Source organism: Nerophis ophidion, linkage group LG24 (genome assembly GCF_033978795.1).
Source record: "Nerophis ophidion isolate RoL-2023_Sa linkage group LG24, RoL_Noph_v1.0, whole genome shotgun sequence".
Taxonomy (NCBI): Eukaryota; Metazoa; Chordata; class Actinopteri; order Syngnathiformes; family Syngnathidae; genus Nerophis; species Nerophis ophidion.
This window is the reverse complement of record NC_084634.1, coordinates 38,750,501-38,763,955: the sequence shown is the minus strand read 5'-3', so window position 1 is coordinate 38,763,955 and position 13,455 is coordinate 38,750,501. Positions and strand designations below refer to the sequence as shown.

General features: G+C 43.3%; 1 protein-coding gene across 1 annotated transcript in view; it reads left to right on the top strand.

Moving 5' to 3' along the window:
• opn8c (opsin 8, group member c) overlaps positions 1 to 13,200 on the top strand; it is an 18,939-nt gene extending 5,739 nt beyond the window's left edge. Inside the window, exons 2-4 of the mRNA XM_061886104.1 lie at positions 3,918 to 4,211; positions 7,567 to 7,898; positions 12,703 to 13,200. Of these exons, the coding sequence (XP_061742088.1) occupies positions 3,918 to 4,211; positions 7,567 to 7,898; positions 12,703 to 13,200 (1,124 nt within the window). The remainder of the gene's footprint in view (positions 1 to 3,917; positions 4,212 to 7,566; positions 7,899 to 12,702) is intronic.
• The last annotated feature ends 255 nt before the right edge of the window (positions 13,201 to 13,455 follow it).

The window sequence follows — 13,455 nt, the reverse complement described above, 5'->3', positions numbered from 1 at the left end:
AAGAGTCATATGATGATTGATAATGGGGTCATATGATGATTGATAATGGGGTCGTATGATGATTGATAATGGGGTCGTATGATGATTGATAATGGGGTCGTATGATGATTGATAACGGGGTCATATGATGATTGATAACGGGGTCATATGATGATTGATAACGGGGTCATATGATGATTGATAACGGGGTCATATGATGATTGATAACGGGGTCATATGATGATTGATAACGGGGTCATATGATGATTGATAACGGGGTCATATGATAATTGATAATGGGGTCATATGATGATTGATAACGGGGTCATATGATGATTGATAATGGGGTCGTATGATGATTGATAACGGGGTCGTATGATGATTGATAACGGGGTCGTATGATGATTGATAACGGGGTCATATGATGATTGATAATGGGGTCGTATGATGATTGATAATGGGGTCGTATGATGATTGATAATGGGGTCGTATGATGATTGATAACGGGGTCATATGATGATTGATAACGGGGTCATATGATGATTGATAACGGGGTCATATGATGATTGATAACGGGGTCATATGATGATTGATAACGGGGTCATATGATGATTGATAACGGGGTCATATGATGATTGATAACGGGGTCATATGATAATTGATAATGGGGTCATATGATGATTGATAACGGGGTCATATGATGATTGATAACGGGGTCATATGATGATTGATAACGGGGTCATATGATGATTGATAATGGGGTCGTATGATGATTGATAACGGGGTCGTATGATGATTGATAACGGGGTCGTATGATGATTGATAACGGGGTCATATGATGATTGATAATGGGGTCATATGATGATTGATAATGGGGTCATATGATGATTGATAATGGGGTCATATGATGATTGATAATGGGGTCGTTTGATGATTGATAATGGGGTCGTATGATGATTGATAATGGTGTCATATGATGATTGATAACGGGGTCATATGATGATTGATAACGGGGTCGTATGATGATTGATAATGGGGCCGTATGATGATTGATAATGGGGTCGTATGATGATTGATAATGGTGTCATATGATGATTGATAATAGGGTCATATGATGATTGATAAAAGAGTCATATGATGATTGATAATAGGGTCATATGATGATTGATAAAAGAGTCATATGATGATTGATAATAGGGTCATATGATGATTGATAAAAGAGTCATATGATGATTGATAAAAGAGTCATATGATGATTGATAATGGGGTCATATGATGATTGATAAAAGAGTCATATGATGATTGATAATGGGGTCATATGATGATTGATAATGGGGTCGTATGATGATTGATAATGGGGTCGTATGATGATTGATAATGGGGTCGTATGATGATTGATAACGGGGTCATATGATGATTGATAACGGGGTCATATGATGATTGATAACGGGGTCATATGATGATTGATAACGGGGTCATATGATGATTGATAACGGGGTCATATGATGATTGATAACGGGGTCATATGATGATTGATAACGGGGTCATATGATGATTGATAACGGGGTCATATGATAATTGATAACGGGGTCATATGATGATTGATAACGGGGTCATATGATGATTGATAACGGGGTCATATGATGATTGATAACGGGGTCGTATGATGATTGATAATGGGGTCGTATGATGATTGATAACGGGGTCGTATGATGATTGATAACGGGGTCGTATGATGATTGATAACGGGGTCATATGATGATTGATAACGGGGTCATATGATGATTGATAATGGGGTCATATGATGATTGATAATGGGGTCATATGATGATTGATAATGGGGTCGTTTGATGATTGATAATGGGGTCGTATGATGATTGATAATGGTGTCATATGATGATTGATAACGGGGTCGTATGATGATTGATAACGGGGTCGTATGATGATTGATAACGGGGCCGTATGATGATTGATAATGGGGTCGTATGATGATTGATAACGGGGTCGTATGATGATTGATAACGGGGTCGTATGATGATTGATAACGGGGCCGTATGATGATTGATAACGGGGCCGTATGATGATTGATAACGGGGTCGTATGATGATTGATAACGGGGTCGTATGATGATTGATAATGGGGTCGTATGATGATTGATAATGGGGTCGTATGATGATTGATAACGGGGTCGTATGATGATTGATAACGGGGTCGTATGATGATTGATAACGGGGTTGTATGATGATTGATAATGGGGTCGTATGATGATTGATAATGGGGTCTTTTGATGATTGATAACGGGGTCGTATGATGATTGATAACGGGGTCGTATGATGATTGATAACGGGGTCATATGATGATTGATAACGGGGTCATATGATGATTGATAACGGGGTCATATGATGATTGATAACGGGGTCATATGATGATTGATAACGGGGTCATATGATGATTGATAACGGGGTCATATGATGATTGATAACGGGGTCATATGATGATTGATAATGGGGTCATATGATGATTGATAATGGGGTCATATGATGATTGATAATGGGGTCATATGATGATTGATAATGGGGTCATATGATGATTGATAACGGGGTCATATGATGATTGATAATGGGGTCATATGATGATTGATAACGGGGTCATATGATGATTGATAATGGGGTCATATGATGATTGATAATGGGGTCATAGTAAAGCATGGATTAGAAGTATATTCATGTAGTACATGATTAGTATAAATGATCAATAATTAGGGGAAAGGTATTTAAAGGCCTACTGAAAGCCACTACTAGCCACCACACAGTCTGATAGTTTATATATCAATGATGAAATATTAACATTGCAACAAATGCCAATACGGCCTTTTTAGTTTACTAAATTGCAATTTTAAATTTCTCGTGGAAGTATCATGCTAAAACGTCGTAGTATAATGAGGCGTGTCATTGTAGACGACATCTTGTTCCAGCACCGTTCCCAGCGATAAGTCGTCTGTTTTCATCGCATAATTCCACAGTATTATGGACATCCGTGTTGCTGAATCTTTTGCAATTTTTTTAATGAATAATGGAGACGTCAAAGAAGAAAACTGTAGGTGGGAAGCGGTGTATTGCGGTCGGCTTTAGCAACACAAACAGCTGGTGTTTCATTGTTTACATTCCCGAAAGATGACGGTGAAGTTTTACTAGGGAACAGAGCTGTCAAGCGAACACAGTTGGATCGGACCACATACACAAAGTACAGTGTATTATGCAGCGATCATTTCGAAAGATCTTGTTTCGAAGAGGGTCTCTTGCAAAGGGCAGAGATGGGCATCGCCACCACCCGTCGACTGGTGCTGAAGAAAGGTGCGGGGCCGACCTTCAGTTTGTACAGGTACGACCATATAATCTCACTAATACACTAGTAACACAATAAGCAGATAAGGGATTTTCCAGAATTACCCTCGTAAATTTGTCTACTAACATCTGAATCGCTCTGCTGTCTACTTTTTATTAATTCATTTTTTTAGTCCTTCACTCTCACTTTCCTCATCCACGAAATTTTCATCCGCGCTCAAATTAATGGTTGAAATCGTCGCTTTCTCGGTCCGAATCGCTCTCGCTGCTGGTTGCCATGATTGTCAACAATGTTCAGATGTGAGGAGCTCCACAACCCGTGACGTCACGCGCACGTCGTCTGCTACTTCCGGTACAGGCAAGGCTTTTTTTATTAGCGACCAAAAGTTGCGAACTTCATCGTCGATGTTCTCTACTAAATCCTTTCAGCAAAAATATGGCGAAATGATCAAGTATGACACATAGAATGGACCTTTAAAAGGTATATAACTGATATACCAGGTCAGGAGTTGTCCTGGCTGGTCCATCTATTAAAGCAGGTGTGACTACAAAGTGCCTCAGTCACTAATCATGGTGACTGGTTGGTGTTCCCAGTTCTGCTGTCAGTTCTGGGCAATGGCGTGGTCCTGGTGATCTGTTACCGCCGCCGCAAGAAGATGGTGGGCACCGAGCTCCTCTGCGTCAACCTGGCCGTGGTGGATTTCATGTGCTGCATCTGCTTCTACCCGCTCTCCATCCTCTCGTCCTTCCGGCACGCGTGGCAGGGAGACCACGTGACGTGCGTGTACTACGGCCTGGGCTGCTTCATCTTTGGCCTGTGCGGCATGTTCACCATCGCCGCCATCAGCGTCATCCGCTACCTGAAGACCTGCTACAGCTTGCTTTACGGTTGGTGAACACTTTTATTCTACTCGCAGGGCGGGAATTGGTACTCAACAGACAAACTTGGACTTGACGTTTGTGGCGCCCCCTATAGGTTGTGTTTAAAATGATTTGGAAGAAGAGCCCAAATTTCCACTACATGTGGGCAAACTGATGCCATTCATACAAACCCTGTTTCCATATGAGTTGGGAAATTGTGTTAGATGTAAATATAAACAGAATACAATGATTTGCAAATCGTTTTTAACCCATATTCAGTTGAATATGCTACAAAGACAACATATTTGATGTTCAAACTCATAAACTTTATTTTTTTTTTTTGCAAATAATAATCAACTTAGAATTTCATGGCTGCAACACGTGCCAAAGTAGTTGGGAAAGGGCATGTTCACCACTGTGTTACATCACCTTTTCTTTTAACAACACTCAATAAACGTTTGGGAACTGAGGAAACTAATTGTTGAAGCTTTGAAAGTGGAATTCTTTCCCATTCTTGTTTTATGTAGAGCTTCAGTCGTTCAACAGTCCGGGGTCTCCGCTGTCGTATTTTACGCTTCATAATGTGCCACACATTTTCCATGGGAGATATGTCTGGACTGCAGGCGGGCCAGGAAAGTAGCCGCACTCTTTTTTTTTACGAAGCCACGCTGTTGTAACAGGTGCTGAATGTGGCTTGGGATTGTCTTGCTGAAATAAGCAGGGGCGTCCATGAAAAAGACGGCGCTTAGATGGCAGCATATGTTGTTCCAAAACCTGTATGTACCTTTCAGCATTAATGGTGCCTTCACAGAGGTGTAAGTTACCCATGCCTTGGGCACTAATGCACCCCCATACCATCACACATGCTAGCTTTTGAACTTTGTGTGGATAATAATCTGGATGGATCGCTTCCCCTTTGGTCCGGATGACACAATGTCAAATATTTCCAAAAACAATTTGAAATGTGGACTCGTCAGACCACAGAACACTTTTCCACTTTGCATCAGTCCATCTTAGATGATCTCGGGCCCAGAAAAGCGGGCGGCGTTTCTGGATGTTGTTGATAAAATGGCTTTCGCTTTGCATAGTAGAGCTTTAACTTGCACTTACAGATGTAGCAACCAACTGTATTTGGTGACAGTGGTTTTCTGAAGTGTTCCTGAGCCCATGTGGTGATATCCTTTAGAGATTGATGTCGGTTTTTGATACAGTGCCGTCTGAGGGATGGAAGGTCATGGTCATTCAATGTTGGTTTCCGGCCATGCCGCTTACGTGGAGTGATTTCTCCAGATTCTCTGAACCTTTTGATGATATTATAGAACGTAGATGTTGAAATCCCTTAATTTCTTGCAATTGCACTTTGAGAAACGTTGTTCTTAAACTGTTTGACTATTTGCTCACACAGTTGTGGACAAAGGGGTGTACCTCGCCCCATCCTTTCTTGTGAAAGACTGAGCATTTTTTGGGAAGCTGTTTTTATACCCAATCATAGCACCCACCTGTTCCCAATTAGCCTGCACACCTGTGGGATGTTCCAAATAAGTGTTTGATGAGCATTCCTCAATTTTATCAGTATTTCTTGCCACCTTTCCCAACTTATTTGTCACTTGTTGCTGGCATCAAATTCTAAAGCTAATGAGTATTTGCAAAAAAAAAAATGTTTATGAGTTTGATCATCAAATATGTTGTCTTTGTAGAATATTCAACTGAATATGGGTTGAAAAGGATTTGCAAATCATTGTATTCTGTTTATATTTACATCGAACACAATTTCCCAACTCATATGGAAACAGGGTTTGTAGATCCACTATGGACTGGACTCTCACTATTATGTTAGATCCACTATGGACTGGACTCTCACTATTATGTTAGATCCACTATGGACTGGACTCTCACTATTATGTTAGATCCACTATGGACTGGACTATCACACTATTATGCTAAATCCACTATGGACTGGACTCTCACACTATTATGCTAAATCCACCATGGACTGGACTCTCACACTATTATGTTAGATCCACTATGGACTGGACTCTCACTATTATGTTAGATCCACTATGGACTGGACTCTCACTATTATGTTAGATCCACTATGGACTGGACTCTCACACTATTATGTTAGATCCACTATGGACTGGACTCTCACTATTATGTTAGATCCACTATGGACTGGACTCTCACTATTATGTTAGATCCACTATGGACTGGACTCTCACTATTATGTTAGATCCACTATGGACTGGACTCTCACTATTATGTTAGATCCACTATGGACTGGACTCTCACTATTATGTTAGATCCACTATGGACTGGACTCTCACTATTATGTTAGATCCACTATGGACTGGACTTTCACAATATTATGTTAGATCCACTATGGACTGGACTCTCACTATTATGTTAGATCCACTATGGACTGGACTCTCACTATTATGTTAGATCCACTATGGACTGGACTCTCACTATTATGTTAGATCCACTATGGACTGGACTCTCACACTATTATGTTAGATCCACTATGGACTGGACTCTCACTATTATGTTAGATCCACTATGGACTGGACTCTCACTATTATGTTAGATCCACTATGGACTGGACTCTCACTATTATGTTAGATCCACTATGGACTGGACTCTCACTATTATGTTAGATCCACTATGGATTGGACTCTCACTATTATGTTAGATCCACTATGGACTGGACTCTCACTATTATGTTAGATCCACTATGGACTGGACTCTCACTATTATGTTAGATCCACTATGGACTGGACTCTCACACTATTATGTTAGATCCACTATGGACTGGACTCTCACTATTATGTTAGATCCACTATGGACTGGACTCTCACTATTATGTTAGATCCACTATGGACTGGACTCTCACTATTATTTTAGATCCACTATGGACTGGACTCTCACTATTATGTTAGATCCACTATGGACTGGACTCTTACTATTATGTTACATCCACTATGGACTGGACTCTCACTATTATGTTAGATCCACTATGGACTGGACTCTCACTATTATGTTAGATCCACTATGGACTGGACTTTCACAATATTATGTTAGAACCACTTGACGTCCATTACATCCGGTGTCCCCTAGAGGGGGTTGGGGGGTCATCCACATCTGCGGTCTTCTCCAAGGTTTCTCATAGTCATTCATATTGACATCCCACTGGGTTGTGAGTTTTTCCTTGCCCTGATGTGGGCTCTGAACCGAGGATGTGGTTGTGGCTTGAGCAGCCCTTTGAGACACTTGTGATTTAGGTCTACACAAATAAACATTGATAAACAGTCAAGTAAGAGTATCAGCATTGGTATGAGCCTGTACTGTGACTACTAGGTCTCACAGGCCTTTCTGTGCCATGTAGCCGTGTGGCTGGAGGGCGCCAACATCCGGCTGGTGTGTTTGGGCATCTGGCTGCTGGCGGCGGCCTGGTCCAGCTTCCCTCTCTTGGGCTGGGGCGAGTACGTCCCCGAGCCGTACGGACTGTCCTGCACCGTGGCCTGGCGCGGCTACCACGCCTCCGCCAAGGACGCCGCCTACGTCATCTGCTCCTTCACCTGCTTCACGCTGCTGCCCGTGCTGCTCATCCTGGTGTCCCAGTGCCAGATCCTCCACAAGGTCTCCCGCTTTTCCTACTCGCTGTCGGCACGGGGCGTCCACAACAACCTGCGGCGGGCCGAGAAACGACTCTCCATGGTGAGCGTTTTCCACGTCCTTGGAGAACGGTACAGTCTTTCTGAACATGCAACTTGCAGCCAGTTGTTTTTTTGATATACTGGAATGTCATTTCGATGCAACTTTGATTATCCATTTTTCAGCTTGTAGGGCAATATGAATAATTAATCAGCTCTATTATTAACGAGCACCGCCTTTTATCTTCTTGGGTGTTGACTCAATCAACCGCAGCTCAGCAGGGTGCTTTGTTATCATTTTCACTCACCACAACACAAACCACTACGACATCCTCGGTAGGCCCGTCGTGGAAATTTCTTAAAGACGATCCTTTAGTGACAAATAGCTTTAAAATGATTTATTAAAGTAACAAACAAATAATAACAAGCTTTGCAAAGCGAGACCAAACCAGCTTGTTCTAACTCCTTTAGAATTTGACATGACAATCAGAAGTCCCACCCTCCATGCTCATTTACATTCAGTACACCAGTGGAATGAATACCCAAAGTCCTGTGAAGGGGAGAGGGTGTCGTTTGCCCAGAAGGGGGGGAGGGGGGTCACTCGGGAAAGGGGACCAATTTAGCTCTGTTGGGGGTCAGGAAGAGGAAAAAATGCATGCTCCGGTCAACTATAGTCCACATGTCACATCAAAGACACAGGAGACAGAGCTTGATCAGATAATAAAACTCTTGCTAAATGTCACATTCCTGAGCCCAATCAACAACTTTTGGCGACCCGATCAAAGAACATGTAGTGAAGTGAATTATATTTATATAGCGCTTTTTCTCTAGTGACTCAAAGCGCTTTAGATAGTGAAACCCAATATCCAATTTTTACATTTTAAACCAGTGTGGGTGTAGAGCGGCCGTGCCAACAACTTGAGGGTTGCAGGTTCGATTCCCGCTTCCGCCATCCTAGTCACTGCCGTTGTGTCCTTGGGCAAGACACTTTACCCACCTGTTCCCAGTGACACCCACACAGGTTTAAATGTAATTTAGATATTGGGTTTCACTATGTAAAGCGCTTTGAGTCACTGGAGAAAAGCGCTATATAAATATAATTCACTTCACTTCACTGGGAGCAGGTGGGTAAAGTGTCTTGCCCAAGGACACAACGGCAGTGATTAGGATGGCAGAAGCGGGGATCGAACCTGCCATCCTCAAATTGCTGGCACGGCCGCTCTACCAACCGAGCTATACCGCCCCATCATCAATTAAAACGAGTACAAGTAATTTTGCTATCACAGGCCCACATAAGTGCAAGGAAAAACTCACACCCAGTGGGACGTCAGTGACAATGATGACTATGAGAACCTTGGAGAGGAGGAAAGCAATGGAAGTCGAGCGGGTCTAACATGATACTGTGAAAGTTCAATCCATAGTGGATCTAACACAGCCGCGAGAGTCCAGTCCAAAGCGGATCCAACACAGCAGCGAGAGTCCCGTCCACGGCAAGAAATCTGCGTTCAAAAGCCTCCGGCTTATTAGTGATTCCTAAAGCCCCAAAAAAGTCTGCGGGCTATAGAGCGTTTTCCGTTCGGGCTCCAGTACTCTGGAATGCCCTCCCGGTAACAGTTCGAGATGCCACCTCAGTCGAAGCTTTTAAAACTCATATGTGTACTCTAGCCTTTAAATATACCTCCTTTTTAGACTAGTTGATCTGCCGCTTCCTTTCTTTTTCTCCTCTGTCCCCCCCTTCCTTGTGGAGGGGGTCCGGTCCGATGACCATGGATGAAGTACTGGCTGTCCAGAGTCGGGACCCAGGATGGACCGCTCGCCTGTGTATCGGTTGGGGACATCTCTACGATGCTGATCCGACTCCGCTTGGGATGGTTTCCTGTGGACGGGACTCTCGCTGCTGTCTTGGATCCGCTTTGAACTGAACTCTCGCGGCTGTGTCGAAGCCACTATGGATTGAACTTTCACAGTATCATGTTAGACCCGCTCGACATCCATTGCTTTCGGTACCCTAGAGGGGGGGGGGTTGCCCACATCTGAGGTCCTCTCCAAGGTTTCTCATAGTCAGCATTGTCACTGGCGTCCCACTGGATGTGAATTCTCCCTGCCCTTTTGTGGGTTCTTCCGAGGATGTCGTAGTCGTAGTGGTTTGTACAGCCCTTTGAGACATTTGTGATTTAGGGCTATATGAATAAACATTGATTGATTTATATATATATATATATATATATATATACTGTAAACCTTGAGTTGTCAAAGTTCGAGTGCACCTCTCTCTTCAAGTGTGTATGTGAGTGTGTATGAGTGGATGTGTGCCTGTATGAAGGTTTTGCGTGAGCAAAGTATGACTGTTAGTCATTTTAACTGTCAAATCTAATAAAATATATTTGCATACAGAAAAAACAAACAAAATTAAAGCTGCAAGCAGCGTTGGTCGGGTCCGCCTTTGGCTGCTGCCCCCGCGACTCTACCACATTCCTAACAGAAGTTACAAGCAGTTTTGTCTGTGTTTTTTCTTAGGGGCCGCTAGAGCGCAGTTTTGATTTTCGGGGTTTGGTTTTTTATTAGATGGCAATTTTTGCCAGTCCTGATGTGTGTGTAAAATTTGGTGAGTTTTGAAGCATGTTAAGGGGGTCAAATTACAGATCGGCGTTTCTGGATGTTGTTGATAAATGGCTTTCGCATTGCATTGTAGAGCTTTAACTTGCAATTTGAAGCATTTTAAGGAGGTCAAATTATAGCTCAAAGAGGCAAAAATTATTTTTTTTAGGAAACTGAAGGATGTCAATTATTAAAATGTAGGTCTAAGTGAGACCTACATAGAGGTTTTAGTTTCATGTTTTTTCGACATTTCTACGGGAAGTTACAAGCAATTTTCTCTGTGTTTTCTTCCTAGGAGCAGTTTTTTCTGTTTTTTTTTTTTCATTAGATCGCAATTTCTGCCAGTCCTGATGTGTGTGCCAAGTTTGGTGAGTTTTGAAGCATTTTAAGGGGGTCAAATTGCAGCTCAAAGAGGCAAAAATTGCTTTTTTTGTGAAAATTTAGTTTTGAAGGGGTTTTTGCCAACTTCCTGTTGATTTTTGCTGTAGAAGTTTAAATTGGGAAATGTAGGTCTAAGTCAGACCTACATAGAGGTTTTTGTTTCATGTCTCTACGACATTCCTAACGGAAGTTACAAGCAGTCTGTATTTTTTTTCCTAGGGGGCGCTAGAGCGCATTTTTGATTTTTTTTTTTTTTTTTTTTTTTATTAGATGGCAATTTTTGCCAGTTTTGATGAGTGTGTGAAATTTGGTGAGTTTTGAAGCATGTTCAGGGGGTCAAATTACAGTTCAAAGAGGCGGCGGAATTAATAATAAATAAAGAAAAATAAAACGCACGAAAAACAATAGAATTTTTGGAGTCCTTTTGCAATGGGCCATGCGGGCCCTAATAAAAAAACCTTACAGTTTCAATAGGGTCCTTGGCCCATTGCAAAGGATTCCTTTGGAGTCCTTTGCAATGGGCCTGCAATGGGCCTGGCGGCCTGGCAGACCTTAATAAAACGCACCAGTTTCAATAGGGTCCTTTGGCCCATTGCAAAGGACCCTAATAAAGAAAGAATAAAACCTTACAGTTTCAATAGGGTCCTTGCCCCATTGCAAAGGACTCCTGTGGAGTCCTTTGCAATGGGCCTGGCGGACCCGAATAATAATAAAACCTTACAGTTTCAATAGGGTCCTTGGCCCATTCCAAAGGACCCTAATAAAGAAAGAATAAAACCTTACAGTCTCAATAGGGTCCTTGGCCCATTGCAAAGGACTCCTGTGGAGTCCTTTGCAATGGGCCTGGCGGACCCGAATAATAATAAAACCTTACAGTTTCAATAGGGTCCTTGGCCCATTCCAAAGGACTCCTTTGGAGTCCTTTGCAATGGGCCTGCAATGGGCCTGGCGGCCTGGCGGACCCTAATAAAACGCACCAGTTTCAATAGGGTCCTTTGGCCCATTGCAAAGGACCCTAATAAAGAAAGAATAAAACCTTACAGTCTCAATAGGGTCCTTGGCCCATTGCAAAGGACTCCTGTGGAGTCCTTTGCAATGGGCCAAGGACCCTAATAATAATAAAACCTTACAGTTTCAATAGGGTCTTTGGCCCATTGCAAAGGACTCCTTTGGGAGTCATTTTGCAATGGGCCTGGCGGACCCGAATAATAATAAAACCTTACAGTTTCAATAGGGTCCTTGGCCCATTCCAAAGGACTCCTTTGGAGTCCTTTGCAATGGGCCTGCAATGGGCCTGGCGGCCTGGCGGACCCTAATAAAACGCACCAGTTTCAATAGGGTCCTTTGGCCCATTGCAAAGGACCCTAATAAAGAAAGAATAAAACCTTACAGTCTCAATAGGGTCCTTGGCCCATTGCAAAGGACTCCTGTGGAGTCCTTTGCAATGGGCCAAGTACCCTAATAATAATAAAACCTTACAGTTTCAATAGGGTCTTTGGCCCATTGCAAAGGACTCCTTTGGGAGTCATTTTGCAATGGGCCTGGCGGACCCGAATAATAATAAAACCTTACAGTTTCAATAGGGTACCTGGCCCATTGCAAAGGACTCCTTTGGAGTCCTTTCCAATGGGCCTGCAATTGGCCTGGCGGCCTGGCGGGCCCTAATAAAACGCACCAGTTTCAATAGGGCCCTTTGCCCATTGCAAAGGACCCTAATAAAGAAAGAATAAAACCTTACAGTTTCAATAGGGTCCTTGGCCCATTGCAAAGGACTCCTTTGGGAGTCATTTTGCAATGGGCCTGGTGGAGCCTAAAAAGAAGCAAAATGAAGGCACTGGGGGCGTTCCTTTTGTCTGTGAAGCCCAACATCTCTTCTTTGTCTCCTCCAGATGTTCTTCTGCATCAGCCTTGGTTTCGTGGTGGCCTGGGCGCCGTACGCCGTGGTTTCTTTCCTCTTCATCTTCCACAAGGACAAGCCGTACATGGCTCCGGAGGGCTTTGTGCTCCCCGCCCTCTTTGCCAAGAGCTCCCACATCTACAACCCCTTCATCTACTTCTACTTCAACAAGACCTTCCAGCAGGAGCTGCGCTCCCTGCTTCTGTCTCTCTGGCCGAGTACGGGCGGGAATCGGGTCGGCGTCCACGTGGCCCCCGAGCCGATCCACATCCAGCTGCAGGAGAGAAGCTGCGTGCGGAAGGTGTTCGCTATGTCGCACGATCGGACGTGCAGCAAGAGCCGTGGCAAATGTAGCAAAGGTACGAGCGCTAACTCCGCCCGTGGCAGACCGGTGCCCAAATGCTGGGGGTCCGTGTCCAAGAACGCCCCTGTTTGCTCGGAAAATAAATCTGCCTATAACTCTTTGCCTGCTTCTATGGGCTCTATTTAGAACAGAATACCCGCCGGAGACAGCTATTTTTGCAGCAAAATTCCTAAAAACGCTACAGTGCTCCTGATATATAGAGCAGTGTTTTGATTAGAGATGTCCGATAATGGCTTTTTTGCCGATATCCGATAGTGTCCAACCCTTAATTTCTGATTCCGATATCAACCATAGATGTAGCATTTAAGAAACCCCACCCGGACAACCCGGACAGTCCTGCAAAAGAAAAGAGGGCGTATGGTCAGTCTAATGTTGGCCTTT